The sequence below is a fragment of the Moschus berezovskii genome, chromosome 22, assembly GCF_049115385.1.
Source record: "Moschus berezovskii isolate FMDL1 chromosome 22, NW_MosBer_1.0, whole genome shotgun sequence".
Taxonomy (NCBI): domain Eukaryota; kingdom Metazoa; phylum Chordata; class Mammalia; order Artiodactyla; family Moschidae; genus Moschus; species Moschus berezovskii.
The window spans coordinates 60510099-60536129 of NC_142481.1; the positions used below are offsets into that span (position 1 = coordinate 60510099).

General features: G+C 39.1%; 1 protein-coding gene across 6 annotated transcripts in view; it reads right to left on the reverse strand.

Moving 5' to 3' along the window:
* Window positions 1–26031, reverse strand: part of CNTNAP4 (contactin associated protein family member 4) — a 284057-nt gene that overhangs the window by 73088 nt on the left and 184938 nt on the right. For 5 of the 6 annotated variants that reach the window (XM_088830269.1, XM_088830270.1, XM_088830273.1 and 2 more), the window contains 4 exons: window positions 22471–22620; window positions 16382–16553; window positions 12891–12997; window positions 9764–9883 (listed from right to left, as the gene is read on the reverse strand). In XM_088830269.1, coding sequence (XP_088686395.1) covers window positions 9764–9883; window positions 12891–12997; window positions 16382–16553; window positions 22471–22620 — 549 coding nt within the window. The remainder of the gene's footprint in view (window positions 1–9763; window positions 9884–12890; window positions 12998–16381; window positions 16554–22470; window positions 22621–26031) is intronic. The other variant, XM_088830272.1, reaches the window with a different exon arrangement.

A 26031-nucleotide genomic window follows, 5' to 3' on the forward strand; every position in this document is an offset into this window, starting at 1 on the left:
AACATTTCCATCCCACTGATTACCAAAATTATTTAGATGAAATAAAAACCCTACAAGGGTTGTAACAGAAGATAGACATATTGTATCTGTCTTTCAACTTTCCCAGCAATCAACTTCATATTATATTTACCGTGATATACGCAGGCCTAAGAACACATTAATCAAAAGGCCTCTGATTTAATAGGTGAGAAACAGATTGGAAGTTGTCAAAACTCTGCTATAAATGTGCCGTTAAGTCACATAACTCTTTGGTATTACAGAGAAAGAGTCTAAATTGGAGGAAAACAGTCGGTAGAGATACCCAGACCCCCTGTTTTTAGTGAATACATTCACATGGATCAACACAATCAAAACAAGAAATTCCACTCCCACCCCTCTCCTGGTCATCAGAATTTTGAATGGAGAGGCCTGTTAAATAAATGAGACAGGAGGCAAATTTGACAGCCTTATTCTCTTCCATGAGTGGAACATAATTTTTCTCTGAAACCATCGCCTCTTATAGCAATAAAACCATTGCTTTCATTTCCACCTTGAATTTCAGCTGACTGAAAAGCCTGATCAGTAAATTGCTTTCCTCAAAGAGGACATGATATACAAGCTAATGAAATTAATTATGGATGGCCAGACAGCAGGACAGCAAGAAGACCATCAGGAGACCTGAGTTTGCGGATCTGGCATGGGTCTGCACCCTTAAGAAAATCAGGTGAAATCTGAGCCTCCATTTACAGATTTGAAAAAAAAAAGGTGGGAGGGAGAATATAGGAGACAATATATTAAGTCTGAAATTTTATCATTTTAGCCACACAGTCTTGGCTATTAGAAATTTAAGATTATTAACCGGGCAAATCTGTTAACCTAGCCTCTGCTGGACTCTGCTTTTATTATTCAGCAGAACCATTCATCCTTTCTTGTAGAGAATCAATGGCATGGGTGAAGCAGCTCATCTCTGGCTGAGTAGCTGTCAAAAGAGCTGGACAATAAACCTACTTGAAGCCTTTGTCTCTTTGCCTTTCGGGTCACCCCTAGAGGGACTTCCCTATCGTTTAGCATCCTCTGGGTCATGATGAACACATCGTGTTCTTTCAAGGTCTCTTAAGGTGTTGTAAGAAATCCAAGGCCACAGTGCGTGCTGGCTGCTAAAGGGCAGCTCAGAGAAATGTCTCCTTTTGAAATTCTAAGATTTCCATATTATGATAGTTTCTGCAAGCGAGTTCACTTTCAATAAAAAGTGCTACAAAGATGAAGCTATGCAGACGCTGCACTTATCAGTAATTAAGATGTCCAGAGCAAAGGAGAGATAATGAAAGCATCACAGTGGATTCTGGGCAATGGATGCAAAGGCCCAACATCCAGGCTCCAGTTCTCATGTGTTTTACTAACAGAGGACTCTCTGCAAAGTGTTATACTGTTCTTTGGGATATGATCATGTTATCCAATGTATCTACAAGTACCTGTTTAGAAATTACAACTATAAAAGACAAAAACTTCATTATGAGTAATTCAGTGTTCTGTGATTTATTAAATGGGATTTTCCCACTGGTCTGTAAGCTCTACTAGAGGAATGATAGATTCTAATTTGCTAACTATAGCACCTCTAGTGCGTGGCTGGGCACAACGTGCAGAAAAAGACACTAGTTACTGAAGGGATAAATAAATGAATGACTAGAACCAAAGCACTGCCCAGACTACAGCACAGTCTTCCAGGCGATCTATGTGATTCTCTGGTGGCTCTAATAGTAGACATCTGATGGAACTGCAAAATAAGGCTAAGGCTGAAACTGTGAAGGGTATGAGACCTCCCACTTGCAAGCTAACAAATTATCTTGCCTTCTATGTGCCCACGAAGGTGCACCATGAGAGAGGGACCCCTAAAACACAAGACATGGAGCTTACAGAGGATAGCTGGCATCCCTCCATCCCTCCTAAGAGTGAGAGAGAACTCTGGAATGCAACAAATCTCCAAGGAGAAGGCGGGCAAGTCCTTAGGGTTAATCACTCCTAGAAGGTAGGCAAATAAATCTGGAGGAGATAAGCTTTGAATTGCTCCAGAGAAGTCCACTATCTCTAACTTTTAAGACATATTTAAATTATCCTTTAGCACAGACTTACTTGTTGTTGTTGTTATTTGTGTTGCTTAGCAAGAAAGTCATTGTTTCCTTACAACAAGTAATTCCTGTCTGCAGGCCAGCAAATTCTACCTGCTAGAGGCTGCCTGGGTTCCTCTGCTGTGGGAGCAGCTGGTTTTGCCTCCATTGGCACCATCGTTTCAGTGTTACTGATGTAGAGATATATCTGTTCTTTGAAGCTTCTTACAACTGGCTGTTACATCTTACCAGTTTCCTCATTAGTAAAGTGAACGTCAAAGGCACTCAGTCGTGTCCGCTTCTTTGCAACCCCATGGACTATGCAGTCCATGGAATTCTCCAGGCCAGAATACTGGAGTGGGCAGCTGTTCCCGTCTCCAAGGGATCTTCCAAACCCAGGGATTGAACCTAGGTCTCCTGCATTGCAGGCAGATTCTTTACCAGCCAAGCCACCAGGGAGCCCCCTCATTAGTAAAGTTAAACATTAAATAACATCTTCAAAACGTGTTTAGCTTTTATTTTTATATCTGTGTAAGAGTCATGATTTAATTTTTTTGAAACTTATCCTTTACCAAATGCAAAGAGAGTTGTCAAGGTAAGGAAACACAGGGAAATGAGGAAAGAGAGATAGCAGAAAAATCTATGAAATTAATATATATGCTAAAACACTGAAAGGCATTTTAGGTCTACTGGTGTAGACCAGAAGTGATTTCTCTCCCTGAAGTGATTTCTAATATATAGACCGTATGTTAAGCAACTGAGTAATTAAGAACTTGATTTATCTTGGACTGACTGCTATTTTTTAATGTGATAACAGTGTAAAGAAAAAAAAATGCTGTTTAAGCAACACAGTGGCAAAGTGTGTATTCCTTCAGGATTAATAGCTGCGGGTGATATTGGTGATAAAGACTGCAAGAACAGGCCGGAAGTGCTGTGTTAAGGAAACCTGAGAGATAGAAAGCAGCTAGCATCCTGGAGCAAAACTGGATGTAAACAAGGCTGCGTTTAAATAACGGTAGTTACTTATTAACTCTCATAGCTATTAGGAAGGTCTCTATTGTTGAAATCCCTGTAGTAAAGATAGTTTTGCTGTTTTATGTCTCACCCTCTCCAGTCTTCTCATGAAAGGGTCTCAAGAGCCCTTATCTTGGAATCACACGGGGAGCTTGCATTTAATAGAGCAGAGACCTTGGTCTCTAAATTTACTGAGTCAGTGAAACTAAATCCAGAAGTCTTGGAAGTGGGTGCCCGGGAAAAGGTGAGCTTAAGCCATAGAATTATCATTTCCACAAAACTTCAAAAGCCACAGCTGTACCACTGATCACTCTCCACACTGAAACTATGTCCTCACAGTGTAATGTTTGATGAGACATTTCTTACATAAAACTATTTCAATATAGAAAAGGCTTTCATGAAGAAGAAGAAAAAAAGCCCTGTACATTCTAACAGAGGCAACCACTGGGATTCACATTATCCTAAAATTTTTAAAATTTTATTTAGAAGACTGTGTTTAGAAAATATTTTCAAACTTTTAAGTTTCGGAAATTATCCACTCAAAAGAGATTTTCTTTGTATCTTTTAGCTTGTAATGGTTAAAGAAATTTAAATCCATGTGGATTCGTCTGTTGGATAGTAGTAATTCTTGACTAAGAATTTTTTCTTTAATTACACATTTGAAAACAGCCAATCCAGCCTTTTGTCTTGCCTTCATAATTGATATACCTGATTGCTGTATCTTGAGGATAGGTTATTGGTTACAGGCAATGAGACGCTGATAGAATGTAGCCTTTTCTAGTGGAAACATTTTCAGGCTGGGAGAAGAGACCAAGGTCTCAGCTCTTGATCTATCCCTAATGATATTCCTCAGCCTGCCTCCCTCAACTTCCCTGAGTCTTGCTTTTCTCATTTGCAAAAGGAGATCAATAAAGAAAGTCTCAAGTTGTAACATGTATTTTTCACTGGCTTGCTACATTCTAGGACTGTCAGTTTTGTTTCAATATATTTCAACATTCTGGAGCTTCTGAAAACACTTTGCTGTCTCCTAACTGGATTATCTGTGTCTCTGTCCTCCACTGCTTGCTCTTCAAAGGGTGTTAAGCTTTGTGAATGTCCTCTTTCTCATTAACACTTTTTGATAACCTTGGTAAAGCACCTCAAGGGACTAAAATAGGCATTAGTAATGTAATATAATAAGGTAAATGCTGATTTATTAGAAAATAAAATAATTCCTTCAATAAAATGAAATTAATAATTTCTTTACATTAAGATGGTCATGAAAATGCACACGGCCTATAAATTACTAAAGTATTATGCATAAAAATATAATATAGCCAATGCATGTTTGTGTATCAGATTTTCCTCATTTATGAATTTGCCTACTCACTAAAATTTATTTGAATCCCCAAATCAGTTCTTGAGGCTTTCCTGCATGTCTGCAGATGCAAAGCCAAAAAAAAAAAAAGTTGCCCAGTATGAATTTCAGTTGCCCAGCTGAAGTTGAACAGAGCCAGGTTGTGACTCCTTGCTTCAGTTCTCATCCTGTAAACACATATTCTATTTGTCCCATGTTCTTTGTTGATTTTACTCTGGTTCCTAAGCACAAGAAGGCTATGTTGTACCTCCTGGCAACACATGGGATAGATACACTTCCTTCAGGTATGAGTTCTGGTGCTGTTGGTTGTGAGTTCAATGTTAATGAATAAACAGTATTCGTTAAATAAGGTGTCTTTAATCTGAAACACAAGTGAAACAAGGTTACACTAGAAGTGTGCAGGAATTTAAGTGAAAGTTAAAGTCACTCAGTTGTGTCCAACTCTTTGCTTCCCCATGGTCTATACAGTCCATGGAATTCTCCAAGCCAGAATACTTGAGTAGGTAGCCTTTGCCTTCTCCAGGGGATCTTCCCAACCCAGGGATCGAACCCAGGTCTCCCACATTGCAGATTCTTTACCAGCTAAGCCACAAGGGAAGCCCAAGGGTACTGGTTACCTAATCTTACTGAAATTCTCTGGGAGCAATGGTCCAGTATTCATAAATTCAAGTGACTGTAGTTACTTTATAGAACATAACCATCATGGATAATGAGAATTGTGTGTGTGTGTGTGTGTGTGTGTGTATGTGGTGTTTCTTAGAGCTCTAAGAATACAGACACTTAGCAACTTTGAGATGTCTGAACCGCAGAATCAAAACTTCATAAAGCAAGTGCATGGGCATAGTTCAGGGTGCTTTGTGGCAACACAGGATTCACAGGGATGCAGTGACAGATTGTTGAATCTCACTCAAAACCCTCATTAAACAGAAAAAAATCAAAAAGTTATTTGACACCTGAATTCATATCGTTCATTTGCAAAATTTTCCTTTTCTGTCTGTGAAGTCTTCTCACACTTACTATGTTTAATTCTCACAAATAGAGCAGGCTGTTCTCTAAAGTTTGAAAACCATAACTCTAAAACAGCTATGCCCAAACCTGGCTCCACAATAAGTATCAAATGGGAAGGTTTTTAAAAATATTGATTTTGATGTCTCACCCTAACCCTCCTGCTTCAGGGTGCTGCCTGGGAATCTGTACTGTGGAGAGCAGGGAATTTTGTTGATGGGATAAACATGTAAGAATCATTAGCTGTCTTAGGTTACTTTGGCACATGGAGCAGTGCTATGGTCTGAATGTTTGTGCACCCCACCAAAATTCATATGTTGAATCACCCACCCCCAAAGGTAGGTCATGAGGTCAAGAGGGAGGTGTTCTCACGAATGGGATTAGTGCTCTTATAAAAGAGACCCTGCAGAACCCCTCTATCACTATCACATGAGGATATAAGAAGTCTTAAATCTGTAAGAGAGCTCCCATCTGACAATGCTGGCACCATGATCTTGGGTTTCCCATGCTCTAAAACTGTGAGAAATACATTTCTGTTGTTTACAAGCTATCTGGTCTGTAGTATTCTGCTATAGCTGCCCAGACAGACTAAGCCAGGCAGTACTCTCAACGATGGCAGAGCAAACTGAAGCCACTTGGTTATATATGAAACATCTCTAAAGACACAGTCTATAGCAATTTTCCAAAATATTTGACTACCATACAGCTTTTAGAATTACACTTTAATACAAAGGAACCGTTGCTCCCATATTCAACTGCCTTCTCAATATTTCATGAATGTGTAACAGATATTTCAAAGTGTGTAAAACTGAGCTCATCTTTCCCCTCACAACTCTCTGACCACATCTCAGACCATGGCAACTTAATCACTCCAGTTGCTGAAGCCAAAAATGTGGTGTTATTTTTTGGTTCCCTTTGTTTTCTCATTCCTCACACATATTCAATGAGAAAATTGAATCTCCATCCACCATCTACATTGTATGATCCATTGCAGACCACCTTCCTGGCTCTTGCCTGGGTTCTTAATTACAGAAACTCAGTCTCCAAACAGGCTTCCTAACTCCTATACTCCTATTACACATATACATATTATCCATATGCATGTACATATTTGGTGATACACACATATATATATGTATGTATATATGTATGAATATATCTTCTAACTCTTTTCTACCTCTGCTCCTAGACAGGCATTTCCCAACCCAGGAGCAAACATGATCCTACTAAAGAAAGCCAGGTGGCATCTACCATTGCTTAAAACTCTCCAAGGTCTTCTGAACTCATTCAGGGTAAAAACCAGAGACCTGACACACTGTAAGGACCCCTGACTCTTCCTCTCCTGCCCCCACCCACTTGATTATTTCTTGCTTTCCTGTACTTCAAGCTTGCTCACCGCACTCCAGCTACACTGTATCTGCTGCTCTTTTCTGAACATACACACGCAACACTCTCTCAGGACTTAGCATTTATTTCCTCTGTCCAGAAGGCTCTTCCCCTAGATATTCACTGCCAGATTTTAAGTAGTAAATCCTCCTCTACCATGCCTGCTGTTTCAATTCAATATTTCCTTTTTCTGTTTATTTTGCTCCATGAAATGCTGACCTCCCGACACAGCGTTATCCAATGTAAACTTTTTGCAATGACGGAATAGGTGGCTATGCAGCAGTTAAACTGTGGCTAGCGAGACTGAGGAAATGGTTTTTAATCTAATCTTATTGCAATGAATCAATTCAGATTTGTACAACTTGTTTCAAGTTGTTTTGTTATATTAATTTCAATTAAATATAAATCTAAATAGTTGCTACTACACTGAACAGTGGAGAAGGCAATGGCAAGCCACTCCAGTACTCTTGCCTAGAAAATCCCATGGATGGAGGAGCCTGGTAGGCTGCAGTCCATGGGGTCACTAAGGGTCGGACACGACTGAGCGACTTCACTTTCACTTTTCACTTTCCACTTTCACACATTGGAGAAGGTAATGGAAAACCACTCCAGTGTTCTTGCCTGGAGAATCCCAGGGACGGGGGAGCCTGGTGGGCTTCCGTCTATGGGGTCACACAGAGTCGGACATGACTGAAGTGACTTAGCAGCAGCACACTGAACAGCACAGTTCATCTAGAATCCATTTGTGTTTGACGGTGAAGGGATCAAGTCTTTTTTATAGTATTTACACACAATTTCACCCAGCAGGTGGCTCAGTGGGTAAAGAATCTGCCTGCAATACAAGAGACAGGAGATACAGGTTTAATCCCTGCATTGGAAGATCAGGGTAACTCACTCCAGCATTCTTGCCTGGAGAATCCCATGGACAGAGGAACCTGGCAGGCTACAGTTCATAGGGTCGCAAAGAGTCGTACACGACTGAAGTGACTGAGCAAACACTTGCTGAAAAAACCATCTTTCCTTCACTGTACATGAATGCTACTTTTGCAATGAATCAACTATCCAAATATGAGTGAGTCTATTTACAGATTCTCTATCTTGTTTCATTGGTCTATTCGGTTTACCTTGTGTCAATCACATGCTGTTTTACTCAATTTATCAGCATAATGTCTATATTATAGCTGGTAGACTTGAGTCCTCCAACTTTATTCTTTGATTGATTTAGTTCTTCTGGTCTCTTCAACTTTGCTGGTAAAGTTTAGAGTCTGCTTGTTAAGTTTCACCAAAACAATTATGAAAGCGTTAATCATTTAGTTGTGTCCAACTGTTTGATCCCAGGGACTGTAGCCTGCCAGGCTTCTCTGTCCATGGAATTCTCCAGGCAAGAATGCTGGAGTGGATTGCCATTTCCTACTCCAGGGGATCTTTCCAACCCAGGGATCAAACCCAGGTCTCCTGCGTTGCACGTGGATTCTTTAAAACTATCTGAGGCACTAGGGAAGCCCAATTAAAATTTCAAACACCCTGTTGAAATTTTAACTAAGGTTTGCACTCAATCAGTACCAAGTTGGGAAGAATTGACATTTATATCACCATATTAAGTTTTCTAATCAATGAAAATTTTATATTTCTCCATTTTTTTAGGACCTAATTTATCTCAAGAGTATTTTACAATTATCTGTGTAAAAGCTATGCACAACTTTCTTTAGATTTATTATCATGTATTTGAGATTTTTGATGCTACTAAAAATAGAATCTTCTAAAATTTCATTTTAATTACTTATTGCTGATATACAGAAATAAAATTAACTTTTACCTTAACTAGATATCTAGCAATCATTCTGAATTTTAATACTCTGTATATTGTTCAGAAAACTCTCAATACATAACCTGGCCATCTACAAATAATAAGAGTCATAGTTTTTCTTTTCTAGTATGCATGTCTTTCATTTCTTTCTCTTGCTTTATTGCACTGGCTAGGACCTCCAAAAACAATGGTGAACAGAGTGATAATAGGAGTGATAATAGCAGGCATCATTGCATTAATGTTGGTAACAGATAAAATTTTCAGTACTTCACAAAAAATTGTGATATGTACTGTAGGTTTTTTTAATGGGTCCTCTTTATCAAATTGAGGACATTTCCTTCTACTGGTAATTTACTGAGCTTTCATTTTCTTTTTATCATGAATGGATGCTGCATTGAATCAAACACATTTTCCAACACTATTAATTCCTATATAAGTTTATGTAAGTAAGGAATAAAACTCACTTACCCAAATTTAAGAAAATATTTTCAAAGCTTTCACATGCATCAATCTTTTTTCTTTCATTATTACTATTTAAAACATTTTTCAGCTTTATTTATGTTGGCAAAATTGTGTATATTTAAAGTATATAATGTGATGGTTTCATATAAATACACACTATGAAATGCTCACCATAAACAAGCTAATTAGCATTCATTACCACACTTGGTCACAATTTTTTCTCTTTCATTCCTCTTCTCCTCTCCCATCGGACAATCACCTGTTTGTTCTCTGTACATAGGAGACTGTTACTCTTTTATTATGTTTGTTCATTTGTTTTTAGTTTCTACATACAAGAGAAATCATATGTATGTATCAATCTTCTCAGAGGACTAAAGTCTATCCTTTTTGGATTGGGACTTAATAAGATACATTTATTATTAGATATTCTATACAGATAGCACATGCATAGAAAATAATGACATTTTAAATGACTACCACTAAATTATTTTTTTGAGTTTGACTTTAAGTTCTTTTACTATTCAGTAAAATTCAACACACAATATGCATTTTAATCATGTTGCAAATTACGTCAGCTTCTTACTGCTTCGTTCTCATTTTGTGTTTAGTATGCAAATTTAACTCTTAAATGAAAGTTGATGAACTCACCAGTCATATTGCAATAGAGAAGAAATGGTTCAAGGGGACCACTTCCATCTGCATCTATGTAGTAAAACCCTGAAGTATTTCCCTTATGCTTATAGGCTTCACATGACTGCTCGTAGATAGCTATTAAAAAAAAAAGTGAAAGTGTCATCATAAGTGAAACAGTATAAAAGTAATTCCTTAAATTTTAGTTTGGACACAAAATAGTCCAAGTCTTGAAATTTAATATGTTCATTACTGACCAGGAGAAAAGGTAATACACACTTTAAGACAAAACTCATTTTTTTAAACAAATATGGATGAAACAAGATTAGAGAGAGAAAAGAAAGAATGGGATTGTATTTTATGACATTTCATTTTATTACTAAAGGAATACAAGATTATTCTTTTAAAATGAAAATTTAGTTTATATTTACATTAGGTAAAACAACAAAATAGAAGGTAGGTGTTTTAAACGCTAAGATTCTTGTAAGTATAATGTGACCTCCATTTTGGACATCCATCCAAATGGATCTTTCAACAACCACTTTGGAATTTCTAATTCTAGTATCACCTTGTAAAAACCTAACATCTGAAGCACAATAACATAATCTCCTTAAATAAGCTGCTGTTATCCAAAAATTAAGCAACAGAAAAGCTTTAGATAATGCTGCAACTAGTCGCCTTTCTCACATAAATCTATAGATAAAACATTTTTTTCCATAAAACAAGTATGATTTACAAAGCTTCTTGTGAATAATTTAAAAAGTAATTTACAAAAGAAACTTTTTCTAATGCTCTGTAATGAGAATTTAAGATAATTACAATTCAAAGCAAAAGAAATACTTATATAAGATATGCCCTCAGTTGGTCTAAATGTGTTTTGATCCATAATTGGATATTTTTAATTTTACAATTATATATTTGCCATGTACAAGGTTTGATATTAGCAACTCTATATGATGCACTCATTTCACTGAAGACTTGACCAATTGTAATGGTGATTTCCACCAAGCTTTTAATTTTATGGAATGAGAAATAAACCAGCCCCTGAATGTCCTTCCTTGATCTAAATTTTTCAAAACTATATTAATGAGTTTTAGACAATATGAAATACTGTAACTAATTTTTTTTAGCATTGCAGAGATTTCAGATAAACATACAAATTTTCTTCTCTACTCCTCCACAATCCCTTGGTTCTATTTTGCTCCTATTGTATATTACATAGGGAGAGATATAAGAAGGATTGTTTTCTAGGCACATTTGTATTTTATGCAGTGAAATGGGCATGTGAAAGGGTTAATTTATATATGTCTGTATGCTCATACGTGAGTTGACAAATTGCTTGAAAGAGGTTGGGATACACACATAACTTTGCCATGAGGGCTGGTATTAGAAAGGACATAACAACTGTGTGAGTACTTTTGTTTTATGTGTATTACTTCACTTTTTAACACGAGTGTTTAAAATATTATTTTCTAGTAAAATCTTTTAAAAGACTCCATTGCTGACCTGCCTTCTACTCAAGCTAATGATGGTGATGACTTCATTGTAGCCAGATTTGTTATCTTGGCCCCGTTTCTCAGAATGGTTTTTGGCAAAAAAATTTTGACTCCTACCTGGTCAAGAACCTAATAAGCAAATTCAGTGATTGGATCAAGTTGTGGGCTACTGATGAAAATAGTTATTTATCATCTAATATTTTTTGGCTCAGAGACGTTTGTGCTTATATTTAGATTTCAGTCACAGCTAAGAGTTGAAAATAAATAGTTAAAACACATTCAATTAGCTTTGTGTTTTGAATTAGTTGCTGTAATTGGGATGATGGCAGGTATGAAAAATTAAAATACACTGTCATTCTGCTACTGGTGATCCAGGGTAAGAAAGGTGGCCTGGCTTTAGCAATAGCAGGTGTCCTTTCTGATCTTACAAGGCATTCCAGTCCACACAGTTGATTGTGGAGGCGTGAGGGTGAGCCCAGGAGCTCCCCACCCTGACTCGTGCCCTCTCCAACTCTGAGTCAGGACTTCTGAGGGTCCCTCGTGGGGCCCCCGGGGCTGGAAGCCTGGAGTTCCAGTCTCAGCTCTGGCAGGAGTACAAAGCAGTTCACAGTGACAAGACGGGAAACAGGAGACTGAGGACTCCACCTAAGGCCCTTGCCTGAAGTCACGGCTGCATGTCAGAGGACTAGGAGTTAAGTTGTTCACAAAGTCGGCAATAGTATGAAAAAAATGAGACTGAAAAAAATGGGCATTTGTGCTGAATAAATGGACAAGAAAAGGACATGAGTCTTAACAATACACACAAATTTTCACCAGAAAAGAATCCACAGCTTCTAAAACAGGAAAAAAGATGGTTGTGGTCCCAGGCTCTAGAGTATAATTACAGACATCCACATTTTCACTGTGCCTCTACTATTTCAGGCGCTTTAGGCAAGGTGATTAAACTCTCTCTGCTACCAAGCGAACTAGAGATGATAACAGCACCCACCTACTAGGGTGGTCATCACAAGTAACTGAACTGGGCCACACAAAATACTAGAGCAGTACCTGGCATTTAGAAAACACTGAATGAAACTATCATGATTAATATCCATTTCTAGCATCCTTATCCTCGCCATCCTTATTAACGGAATTGCAAGAGAATTGAAGGGCTTCCCAGGTGGCTCAGTGGTAAAGAATCCACCTGCCAATACAGGAGACCCGGTTTCGATCCCTGGGTTGGGAAGATCCCCTGGAGAAGGGAATGGCACCCACTCCAGTGCTCTTGCCTGGGAAATCCCATGGACAGGGGAGCCTGGAAGGCTACAGTTCATGGGGTTGCAAAGCGTTGGACGTGGCTGAGTGACTAAGAGAATTTAGGGATTACCTACCCGGCACTGTGGTTTATGTTTATCCTTAGCTACCTTTTTTTTTCTACATGTATTTTCTCCTTGCTGGCTCTCCTACTCTTTTCTGTTTTATGTGTTTCTTTAAGCTACCTTGACTACTTTATGAAAAGAAGTGTGGATTAAAAATAAGCTGGAAATCAACTGAATGCTAAGGTTCAGGGTTGTACACACATGGACATATAAACATATACACAACAAAGAAAAGGAAATGAACAAGGGAGTCGGGACAGAGGCAAGAACAGGCAGGTGTGTTTGGCTTACAGTTGTGGCACGTTGCTCCCCTGTACCCAGTGTTTGCACAGTTGCAATGAAAGGTGTCCCAGGACTGGGAGCACTCACCACCGTGTTCACAATAGTTAGGCAAACACCTAAAAGGAGGTGCAGATACAGTTACTACTATTCACCATGAAATATCACAAAATATTGGTAATTTATACATGATCATGTGAAAGAAGAATGTTAACAGTAATCTAAAGAGTAAATAGAGCATTACTAATGTCAGCCCAGGCCTCTCAGGTGGTACAGGAGTAAAGAATCCACCTGCCAATGCAGGAGCCACAGGAGGCGCGGGTTAGATCCCTGGGTCAGGAAGATCCCCTGGAGAGGGAAATGGCAACCTGCTCCAGTATTCTTGCTTGGAGAATCCCCTGGACAGGGAAGTCTGGCAGGCTATAGCCCCTGGGGTCGCAAAGAGTCGGGCACAACTGAGCACATGCAATGGTCATTCCGTCTGTCCTTATGTGATCTTAATCACAGCACTCTAAGTTCATCAGATTTCAACCAGTTCCCAGGTAGCTGTGACTGTTAATTTTCAACATGTCCGATTATATCGTAGCCCTCTCTTTTCCCTAAGCGACGCAACAGTGATTTAGTACGTTGCCAGAAACATCAATGGTTTACACAAAATAACATTTAATCATATTGATTTACCACACTGAACACTTAAAGGAAGAGGCTCTAAAGAAGGGGGAAGGAAAGAAGAAAGTGTGGGCGGAGGGACAGCTCTGTTCCCTGGTGCGCACACCAAGGAACCCTGAGGTCCCAACAGCTGGCCAGGGTGCGTCAGGGTGCTGAAGCAACACCACAGGCGCTCCCAGGACATGTTACACTTTGAAGAGATATAAGGCAGACTCAACATCTGTCAAGCACGTTGCCACTGACTAGCTTGAGGTAGTTTAATTTCCACATTAGATCGTCATCCGTTCCGTTCTGTCGCTCAGTCGTGTCCGACTCTTTGCGACCCCGTGGACTGTAGCCTACCAGGCTTCTCCGTCCATGGGATTCTCCAGGCAAGAACACTGGAGTGGGTTACCGTTTCCTTCTCCAAGGGGTCTTCCCGACCCAGGGATCGAACCCGGGTCTTCCGCATTGGAGGCAGATGCTTTAACCTCTGAGCCACCATAGGTTCCTTTTAATCATGTCTTATCTTTGAGAAGCTGGCTGTTCAGTAGTTGACACAAAGTAATGCCATGTGAAGTCATGTTGAAAAAAGGTAAGGGCAGCAGTCTTTGATGTGATTCCAAGTTTTGAAAGGTTGTACACTACATTAAAAATAAGGTTAAATTTTTTTATTATATATATATATATAAGTAATAAATGTATAAATTACTTTTTCAAAAGGTTTCTAAATTGTTAGGACATAAACACTTGTAAAGTTGCCTGGAACCAAGTGACTGTTTAAATGAAAGCGTAAGTTGTCCCTTTTGACTTCGAGCACTGAAAAAAAACCACTGAAATGCATAAGGCACCATGGACAAAAAAAGTTAAAGAGCTTCTGGTATCAACTCAAATCACCCTGATCAAATAATTGATGCTTTCTAGAACTTAAATGGAAAGTTATAATGAGACCAAGGCTTGAAATGCTCTCATTCACCCCAGAATAAAAAATAAATTAAAAAACCTGTCAAGAACATATTCTTGATGAAGTTTCTGCCATCTCCTTTGTAAAAACTAAGGTTGGGAACTTCATGTTTTGCTTACAGGATTTCCAAATTTTAACATGGCCATCACTCATAGTGTGGCTGACTGAATCTTCCCGCTGGTCCCTGGTGGCTGTTACCCACTGAGGGTGAGCTCCCTGCTTCTGTGAGAGCCGACCCAGGGAGCCTTGCTATAGGCCTTCTTCCAAATCAAGATTAATGACCCCAAGCTGGTGTGGCTGTAACTGTGGAGATGGTCACTATTATTCCCCACATCAAGCCAGTTGAGGTTTATCATCTCAAGTCTCCCTTACATATTATCTTTCATTATAGAAAGAACCATTTTATCTACAAGTTGAGTTAAATAAGCACATATTCATAGAGAGGAAATGATGTCATAATACATTACTAAGTTAGATCATAATGATTTTTTTCTACATATAATATCTGCTGCTGCTGCTAAGTCGCTTCAGTCGTGCCCAACTCTGTGCGACCCCATAGACGGAAGCCCACCAGGCTTCCCCGTCCCTGGGATCTTGCAGGCAAGAACACTGGAGTGGGTTGCCATTTCCTTCTCCAATGCATGAAAGAGAAAAGTGAAAGTGAAGGCACTCAGTCGTGTCCGACTCTTCGCGATCCCATGGACTGCAGCCTACCAGGCTCCTCCGTCCATGGATTTTCCAGGCAAGAGTACTGGAGTGGGGTGCCATGGCCTTCTCCAAACATAGTATCTACCAGTGTTCAAAACAGGATCAACAGACAATGATACAGTAAATGGTCTTCAGATATAACAGATGTGTGTTTATGGTGACAAAATGTTTCATACAAATGAAAAGTTATTTTCAGAGCTCAGAATTAATGTATTTGCTCAAAATATATACTGAACATGACTATATGCTGGGTTAAGTTTGTCACATTGCTTTATTGTTTTTTTTAATCTGGAATTGCCATGACATTTTATTGAACTCAATAATTAAAAATAAATGCCTTGATGAGTGGCAAGATTATTTGGCTACAGTTGCCCATGCCTAAAAATACTTTTAAACTATTAACTATCAACTACTATATTAAAAGTAACGTCATCTACAATGACCCCCCAAATCTTGCCCTGTCATGCCCTTCATGCCCTGCACTGGAATTCCTATTGAAACTACTGGATCTTCCTTATAACCTCATCATTACAATGGCTCCAAAACTTTTCCACAGGGGATTTTCCTCTTCATTTTCCCTGCAGAGCAGATGGTAATGTGTTCTTTAAGGTACACATTAGGACCATAGCAACCAATTAAGTTACTGTGTCTCTGTAACATTATTCAGCTGTCAGGGAAGCAAAAGCCAGTCTGACAATCACGTAGGTCTCTGGTTTACTGGCCCCTGTGAGTTTGAGTGAACTCTGGGAGTTGGTGATGGACAGGGAGGCCTGGCGTGCTGTGATTCATGGGGTTGCAAAGAGTCGGACTCGACTGAGGGACTGAACTGAACTGATGGTCTATATTACTGTTAGGGTATCCTAAGTGATTGGGTTTAATCATATTTTTGATACATTTATATGTCCTTAAAATTACAGCAGCATCACCATCATCTTTTGGGAACTGGTAGCTATTTGTACATATAAATAATATGGTCATATCTTCTACCTAAATTTTATCACTGGAAATAAGAAGCATAAAACTAAAAGCATATTTTATCTCTAATGTAAATATTATCTATTTCTTGTGGAACAGATGATGGTGAGAAAAAGGAAAGAAAATGTTTGTTTTTCTACTAATTTCAACATGTTGCCAAAAGCCTAAAAATGGACAAGTCAACATAAAGAAGGGGGACTGCCCCTACCTGTCTGTGATTCCACAGGAGTCTATCTGAAGGTCGCTGAAGTTCCCAAGGGCCCCCCGCTGAACTGAAATCAGATCTACCACCTCGTGACGGATGGAGATGAGTCTCATGCATCCCTGGAACCCACCAAGTGGACTTTTACATTTGGATCCAAAGCTGCTGTCAGGACAACCTGATGAAAACAAAACCAAAGTTGGTCAGGATACATCACAGTGAATCAGGACTCAGTATCTTCACTAAAATAGTTTTTTTTAAAAAAATAGGCATTTGATTATTATATTAAAGCAGAGAGGAAAGCCCATTGCAGTCATTATTCATTTGATCTAAATTACAAAGTACAATTCATACAAAACATTTCTCTTGATTATGATGCCACAGGATTCACAGGAAATGACTGCTGTTTCAATAATTATGTGCAAGTATACTGACTTGATCCCAGTTTTAGAAATACACAAATCAGCTCCAGGACCCTCACATGTCAGCCAGCAGTGTTAAATTATGTATAACTTAAACCCAGGGGCTTAAGTCTTTGGGGATGCAAAAAAAAAAAAAGGAGCTTAAAGGATGAAAATGTGCACTGTAGATAAGAAAAGATAAATTAGTAATGGCGAAACACCTTTCTGTTGAAGGCTATTTGGAAAAGGAATCACAATGACTTGGAATAAAATTGCAACTATTTATTTAATTAAATACTTTCCATTTGCATGTAAGAGCCACATATACTTGCATTTTAATAAATCATAATGGCTTAATGTCAAAAACATTTCACTGTTTGACTTTATTTATTCTCTGCCGCATAAAAAAATGCTCCACTTACACTGATTTCTTCCTAACATTTATCTAAGACCTGTTTCTAAAATTATTTAAATAATAAAGAACTATAATATTAACTATTATTGTCTGGGGTTTAATGATGTTCTATTTCTCTATCCAAGTGAAATAAACAATTTTATGGAGTATGAACACATATATTATACTGATGTATTTTTCATTAATCTTTCTTTGCCGTTATGGTTGTCAACCACTATTACAATTTCAAAGAATAAGAAATGAATCAGCAACTTGCTAATTCCTGTACAATCCATGCTAGTTTTCTACCTGGGAGTTTCCATTATAATTAAATATTTTGACTGCAGATATATCTCCTTAATGCTTTGTTTTCCTAACAAAATACATTTAACCTGGCAAGGAAAGGCCAGGATTCATATTTAAACTGTTATCAGGCACAGTGAAATATTATACTTTAAGTAATGGAGATGCTGAAATTTAAATTTTAGTATAGCGAGAAAAGGTGATGAAACCTTCATGAGCATTTATATTGTACATGATTCTATATCCAATTTCAGTGCTTAAAATCCTCCTATGGTACAGGATATGGTTACCATAATCTGGATGTGCTTTCTAGATGAGTTATTAACCAATTAAGAATGTTAACATAAAAACAGAGAGGATAATAGTTCAATAATATTTGGGGGCAACTACAATATGCCAGGAATATAAACAGCTCTGCTAATCTCCTTTTCTCCAGGTGGTGTTTCCTGACACATTTTAAACTATTTCAGAATAAAATAAATGGAGCGATATGCCTCTAGGGGACAAAACTAAGCAAATTCACCATCACAAGGAGAGGTCATGGAATGTTACAGAGTGCACAGCGGTCATATTACAAGGCCCTTCACATTCCTGGCTACACTGTTTAATAGGCAAGAGATTCTCAAGAACAAAGAAGGGTTCACCCCAGGTTAGCCTCATTAGCCTGTGATGACACATCCACAGGTTAGTATAATGCAACGGCAGAGACAGGCTCAGCACTGAACCGGTTTGAGATGTAAGTTCTAAAATATGAAGATTTCTGGGGGATTCTTCATGTTGAATTAATGGACGGCTCCTTTCCCAGAAGCAGGCAGCATGATAAGCACCTCTGAGGATGGCAGATCCATCATCACCACAGGTACCAGAAGTAAGATGCCGGAATGACTTCATGGCAGTGTAGCCCCTTCACTAGACGGAGAGTGTCTGATTTATACAAGTGGGAGTGTGAGGATTCTGCACACAGTCTAGTGTTTCTAGCTTGTGCTTCACAGTGTTATTCCATCGCACAAAGACCAGCATAGAGGAACTCCCAGAAGTTAGACTTTCCTCCATTTAAATCTGGAGGACCCAGATTTAAAATTTATGGTTTATAAATAAAAGATAAAAGCTGACCTCAGTAATTTTTTGGAAAGCATACATTTGAGGAAGGAGAAAAAGTAAACAGTGGTGGCAGAGCATGGTATTCGGCATGGTGTACGCAGAGTGCTGTGAGCCCCGAGCAGCCTGCTCTCCCAATCGTCACCTTCAAGCCTGACACAGAAAACAGATCCAACCAAGGCCGGTGGGACAGACTGCCCTTTGCACAGCGGCAATGAAGCCAGGTTACAGGCTAGACTGACTGCTGATAACAGGGAATTTATAGTTGAATTTAAAGAGAAACAAAGAAGAATGGATTGGAAGTGTCTCAGAACATGGGATATTTATTTACTTGAAGACAAACTGGTTACCTAAGAAAAGCCTTCCACCTAGATAAATCAGACCCCAGGAATAAAGGGGACTCTCGTCCGCACAGGAGAGTTTTCCTAAGGTAGCCAACTGTCAAGTTAGCTCTAGGGAGGGAAGTGGATAGGCTGTTCCCAGGACTGCAGGTGTTCAGTGTTAAAATCAGGGAGAGCTGGTCAATCCACCGCCAGTACCACTCAGGCAGTGACGGTCCCTGAACCAGTCTGCCCTTTAGGGGCCCCTGTTCTAAACTTCCTCCAGCCAAGATTCTGCCCACAGCACTGAGAAGCCTCACCGGGTCAGGTGATGGGCCCACATGGAACTTCTCCCCTCCAGGCCACTCCCAGAATCCAGAATTCTCACTCCAAAGACCTACTTGGGTTTCCATGAGGAGGGAACCCTCCTTCACCAGGTCCTGGAAGAACGAGGCCCGGAGAAGGAGGCAGAACCGTGGCAGCAGGAGGCCCCCTGCTTTTCTCTGGACCCATGCTCCCAGCCCTGGAAATGTTAGGGTGCCCTGGGGTTCACAGGGTGGATGTTTAGTGATGAGAAGAATCTCGCTCAGTCGTGTCCAACTCTTTGCAACCCCATGGGCAGTAGCCTGCACCAGGCTCCTCCGTCCATGGGATTTTCTAGGCAAGAGTACTGGAGTGGGTTGCCATTTCCTTCTCCAGGGAATCTTTCTGACCCAGGGATCAAACCCAGGTCTCCCGCATTGTAGACAGACGCTTTACCATCTGAGCCACCAGGAAAGTCAGAATCTCATTCCAGGATCAAACATACTCTAGTACTTAAGGACATCAATTGAGAAAATGATTGAATAAACAGAGATATCGCCTAAGTAAACTTAAGACTTGTTATCTAAATAAAAGCCCTAAAGTTGAAATTTTATTATGGAAGTTTCCACAGTATATTGTTTAGGGTCTTGCTGCTGCTGCTGCTAAATAATTTCAGTCATGTCAGATTCTGTGCGACCCCATAGACAGCAGCCCACCAGGCTCCCCCATCCCTGGGATTCTCCAGGCAAGAACACTGGAGTGGGTTGCCATTTCCTTCTCCAATGCATGAAAGAGAAAAGTGAAAGTGAAGGCACTCAGTCGTGTCCGACTCTTCGCGACCCCATGGACTGCAGCCTACCAGGCTCCTCCACCCATGGGATTTTCCAGGCAAGAGTACTAGAGTGGGTTGCCATTGCGCACCTTAATACACGAAGGGAGGGATAAAAGCCCCATTCAATGGGGAAGATGAAGAGATGTGATAATGGAGGGACAAATGGATGCTGGTAATGTTATCTTTCTTAGCTTGGAAATGCATGTGCAGATGTGTATTTTTAAAAATTAATAATTCATATTCTTTAAATTGTGTATATGATGTAAGATGTGAACAAGATGAGGTAACAGGGTAAGAGGCATATGGCAACTCCCTGTGTATCTTTGCAACTCTCTGGTAAATCTAAAACATAAAAAAAATCATAAGTTCATATAATTAAAATGGTGTGTATCATATGTATCATAAGAAAAGCAAGCAAAATTAGAGTGTACATGTGATATATTTTGTTATAAAGTATGACAGTGTGAATAACTGTCATAAATTCTGTAGAAAATTTTCTACAGAAAAAAAAAGGTAGGCATCATTAAATCTGAACATGAAGGGTATAAAATCATTTACGAATGATGATTCTGTTTTCATGACTTAAACTTCTATGCACTCTATTATTTTTATCATCTTTTTTGCATCATTTAACAAAATGCTTGGGTTTTTTTCTTATCTCTTTTGGTGTTTCTCAATCTTGTCTTGGTTAAAGTTGTTCTATACAGATCTTCCTTGCCTTACAGTGTGGCTGCATCTTGATAAACCCATTGTAAATTGAAAATATCCTAAGTCAAAACTATGTTTAATATACCCGACCTACCAAACATCATTAGTCCACAGTTGTGCAAAATCTACTTTATAATAAAGTGTTAAATATTCCCCACAATTTATTGAATACTGTACTGAAAGTGAAAACAGACTGGTTGTATGGAAACTGAATGGTTTAAGAGTACCTGCTGTTTACCCTTGTGATTGTGTGGAAGACTGGGAGCTTTGGCTCACTGCTACTGCCCAGCATCGTGAGAGAATATTAACATTACCCTAAATGTCACGAGTCTGAGAAAAGAAAAAAATTCAAAGTATGGTTTCTATTGAATGTATATTTCTTCACACCATCGTAAAGGTGAAAAATCCTAACTCAGGAACTGTTTGTATATCTTACCATCTATTAAAGGACCATGTTGCTATAGGTTGCCATAAACTCAATTATATATTCCAAAACATTTTATAAACGATTTATAAAATGAACTTATAAATGAACAAATCTTCATAAAGGAAGCAATTCTATCTTTTAATGTTTTGGCATTATGCTGCCTTTTATATCAAAGGATTATGAAGGTTTTTTTTTTTGGTTTGTTTGTTCGCTCTTAATATAAGATGCATGATTCACGGTCTGTGTACTTACTGTCAATTCTTGGAAAGGAATTTGTATATTATTGATGAATAATGAACCCTGGGCTTTCAACCAAATTCAAAGGTGATTCCAGACAGAAGTCATGATGACAATTCAAAATAGCAGAAAGAAGAAACACCGTAAGTTACGACTGTGATTTCTTCAACTGTGCCGCTCTGCGTGTGCTGTTCTGCGCTTGGTTGGGACACTTTGCTCTGTAGCCCACCAGTCAATGGGATTGGATCCTCTGTCCATGGGATGTTTTAGGCAAGAACCCTGGAGTAGGTTGCCATTTCCTCCCACCAGGGGATCTTCCTGGCCCAGGAATGGAACCTGCATCTCTGGAGAACCTGCCTTGCAGACAGATTCTTTACCAGCTGAGCCATTGGGGAAGCCCTGCCTTTCTAATTAATGTCAAATATTGTCTTATTTTAATTTTCCAGTGATAGAGATTCATTTCCACTTCCAAATGTTGCTTTTTGAAGCTTTTAGTTTAATTAAACATCCACTAGGTAAGTAAACACTTTTTGTTCTTTAAGAGAGATGTCCTGGGGTTGAAGGCTGGTGCCCTAATTCTATCAAATGTATCAGTGTATTATTATTTAGCAATGAGAAGAGGCTTCTGTGGCTAATTAAGTTAGATTATTTGTCCATTGGCATAATATTGACCTGCATTGAACAGCAGAAAAGCAATAAGGATGCTCTAGAAAATCTAAGAGGCATGAACAGGAAAACACCGCAATGAAATGAGCCCATAAAATCTTAAAAAGATACACAGGTAAGGCCCATTCAACATTAGGAAAACTTAACAAAATTTAAAAGTAAGAACTGAAGAGCATGGTCTATTTGCAAGCGATCTCATTATAGAAATCATAAGTCAGTCCACCTCAAAGAAATGCATTTTATGTCATGATTTATCATTATGATCCACTCAACATTTCCATCTTCAAAGAAAGTGAAAAATGATTCCATAATATTGACATTGGTTAAAACACGCTGACTTCAAGATACAGGGGTAGTAACTGTGAACATGACTCAACTGCCCATATGGACTTTCTACTTCTCTTACCTCCAAAATAAAAGGTGCCCCCTGAATAAATCTGCTCAGGGCCCTGGGAGGGGGATGCAGAAGCCGCTTGGCCGTCGACCACCACACTCAGGTAATTCCTTTTGGCCGATAAGGAGACGGAATGCCACTGTCCATCATTTAATCCAACACCTGGGAGAGAGAGAATCAGTTAAAAGAGATATCGCAACAGTCAACACTGTAAGCAGTTGTTTAAGTGGCAATGTACACACCACTCAATCAAGTACAGCACTCTAACAACTCTTAACAAAAGAAGACAAGAAGCAAGAGAGGGGAGGGAGACTGGTGGGCAATCAGCACCCTTACATTGTTGTCAGTCGCTCAGTTGTATCCGACTCTTTGCGACTGCAGCACGCCAGGCCTCCCTGTCCTTTGCCATCTCCCGGAGCTTGCTCAAACTCATGTCCATTGAGTCGGTGATGCCAGCCAACCATCTCATCCTCTGTCGTCCCTTCTCCTCCAGTCTTCAGTCTTTCCCAGCATCAGTCTTTTCTAATGAGTCAGCTCTTTGCATCAGGTGGTCAATGTTTTGGAGCTTCAGCTTCAGTCCTTCCAATGAATATTCAGGATTTATTTCCTGAAGGATTGACTGGCTGGATCTCCTTGCAGTCCAAGGGACTCTCAGGAGTCTTCTCCAAAACCACAGTTCAAAAGCATCAATTCTTCAGCAGTCAGCTTTCTTTATGGTCCACATCCGTATATGACTACTGGAAAAACCATAGTTTTGACTAGATGGACCTTGGCTGGCAAAGTAATGTCTCTGCTTTTTAATATGCTGTCTAGGTTTGCCATAGCTTTTCTTCCAAGGAGCAAGCATCTTTTACTTTCAAGGCTGCAGTCACCATCTGCAGAGACTTTGGAGCTCAAGGAAATAAAGTCTGTCACTGTTTCCATTGTTTCCCCATCTATTTGCCATGAAGTGACTGGGACAGATACCATGATCTTAGTTTTCTAAATGCTGAGTTTTAAGCCAGCTTTTTCACTCTCCTCTTTCACTTTCACCAAGAGGCTCTTTAGTTCCTCTTCACTTTCTGCCACAAGGGTGGTGTCATCTGCATATCTGAGGTTATTGAAATAATTGGAATATTGAAATACATGGAAATAGTGCATGATTATCTTCATGTCTTGGGGCATCAGTAGAGAGAACAAAATTCTAATTCAAGTTTGGACAATCCTGAATGGTGAAAATCTTTCAATTGTTTAGCATGGACTAATTTTCAGTTTTCATTATGTAATTTACCTTTTAAAAGGAGTGGCTTTTAAGGGAAGAGCACAGATATTTTCCAAAATTCTAGGTTATACCTAATAAAATGATTTATCAGCTCTTTTACACTTTGGTGTAGTCATCTTTTATGAGTCTAGAATATTTAGCAAAGTATATCATCAATCATGATACAAATATTTGAAGAGATTATAATGAATGCTGGAAGTGTACTGGTATAATGGAAAGTTAAAAAATAAAGCAGTGTGTAAAACCATATTCTTAAAGTTGACCATAATTTACAGATTTTGTATTTGCAAATTCAACTATTTGCCATATTTACCAAATTGGTAGCCTCCAAATCAATACTTGGGGCACTTTTGGGGTCAGTCACAGAAATACACAGAGCAGAGAAAAATTCGAGTTGACTGACAGGCAAGCTTCCAGTTGAGGTCAAGCAAGGCAAAGCTTCTTGCTTCAGCTCTCCTATGTAAACCTGTCTTCACATTTTCATGCTTTCTGTTAGTGACTTTGCTGTTTAAAAGGCCCCCTCACACAGTGATGAAGTGTTGTCTAGTGTTCCGAAGAGCAAGAAGGCAATGATTTGCCTTACAGAGAAAAACACATATGATAGGTAGGCTTCTTTCAGGCATGAGTTAATGTTGGCCATGAGTTCGATGCTGATGATTAACAATAAATATTAATGAAGGTGTCTTCAAACACAATCATATATACGAGGTTGTGTTGATTGGTGGACAAAAAAGTTGTCACTAGAGGTTTGCAAGAACCTAACCCTGTATTTCCCCTGGAAACAATGGTTTAGTATTTATTAATCCCATGTCCACAACAACTTCATAGGATGTAACTACGGCAAGTAATGAGAATTAATTCCATATATACAATTCTTATTCCTGATTTTCTATAAATATGGGAAAGGGCTGAAAGGAAATGCACACAATCAGTAATTTTCATATACAAGAAAATCATGGTTGTTTTTATTCCTAGCTATAATTTTTCTGTATTTTCCAAGTTTATATACATAATAAAAATTGCTACAGTAAAAAATCAAGGTTTCCTTATCACCTATAAAAACAGTCTCTAGACCCTCCTAAGGCAGTCCCTGTGTCATGAATCAAGGAGGCTGTGGAGCCTTTTCCTCTTAAAGAGAATTAAGTCTATAGGGTTCTGTTTTGAATACTCAGCAAACTGATGAAATCTAAGTCTCTCTGTTGTAGATAAATCAGTAAGGTTTGTATCTACCGAATATTCAACTCTGTATGATTTTGCGGATCAAATTACTAAATAAAAATATAAGTACTCTATTAAACCTAAAAGTCATGGATCTCTTTCCTGATATTTTGTGCAATTTCTTTATTTCCCCAGCTATTTCCGACCACAAGCTTTCAGACAGAAAAAGGATGGAAGCTGCTTTAGATGATGAAGCTCTTTGCCCTAGACTCATTTAGCATAACACAAACCCCACCCTGGGCACCAAAACTTACTTTTACATTATATCCAAGAACCAAAAAAAGATTTCCAAAGACCCAACTTTGATTTGGTTTGTGAAAGATAATGAGAAAGACCTAAAAACTGAAAAATGAAGGATGTAGGCTAGATAATTTTGGACATATTTTCTAAGAGTGGACTCTGAAATAGGAGGCTGAATAGAGTTACATAATCTCTGACGGTATGAGATTGGACTAAAATAAATCAAATGTCCCAAATTTGTCAGCCTGTGCTTCCTTTAAGAGGATACATTTAGAGTGAAAATCCTTGTACTGAGCTTTACGTCACACGGATAAAAACTTCCCACCCTCCTCACCCTGCCATGGGTTTCCCACCCTCTCTTTCTCAGGCTCAGATGTGCCTGCATACACGACTTGGCTTCTGTTTTCTCATCTTAGCTTTCCACTGGCCTGGGATGGTGCTTATCAAGCTACCTCTGGTGGGGGACATTTTCTCTTCTGATCTACTGCAGACTGATAACTTTCATAAAATTCAGTAAAAATGAATGACAAAAACATTAAAGAAAGAAGGCATCTAAAACACAAGCCCACTGACCATATGCTTAAATGTTACAGTGATGCCTTCTTGCTGTTAACAGCTTCTAGGAGCTTACTCCCAATTTCTGTGCTTATCTCGGGAACAAGTATTTCGCTGAACCAGTATGTTCCAGGGGGCACACTGTGAGCAACTTTGCTCCGAGGGGCTGCTGGGTAGGGCCAGCAGAGTAAAGTCAAAGGTTCAGGACATCTTCTGTCAACATAGAAGCTTAGATTAAGAAGAGAAGTCTGCCAGTACGGCCGCTCTGAATTTGACACAGTTACATACACCCATCTGCT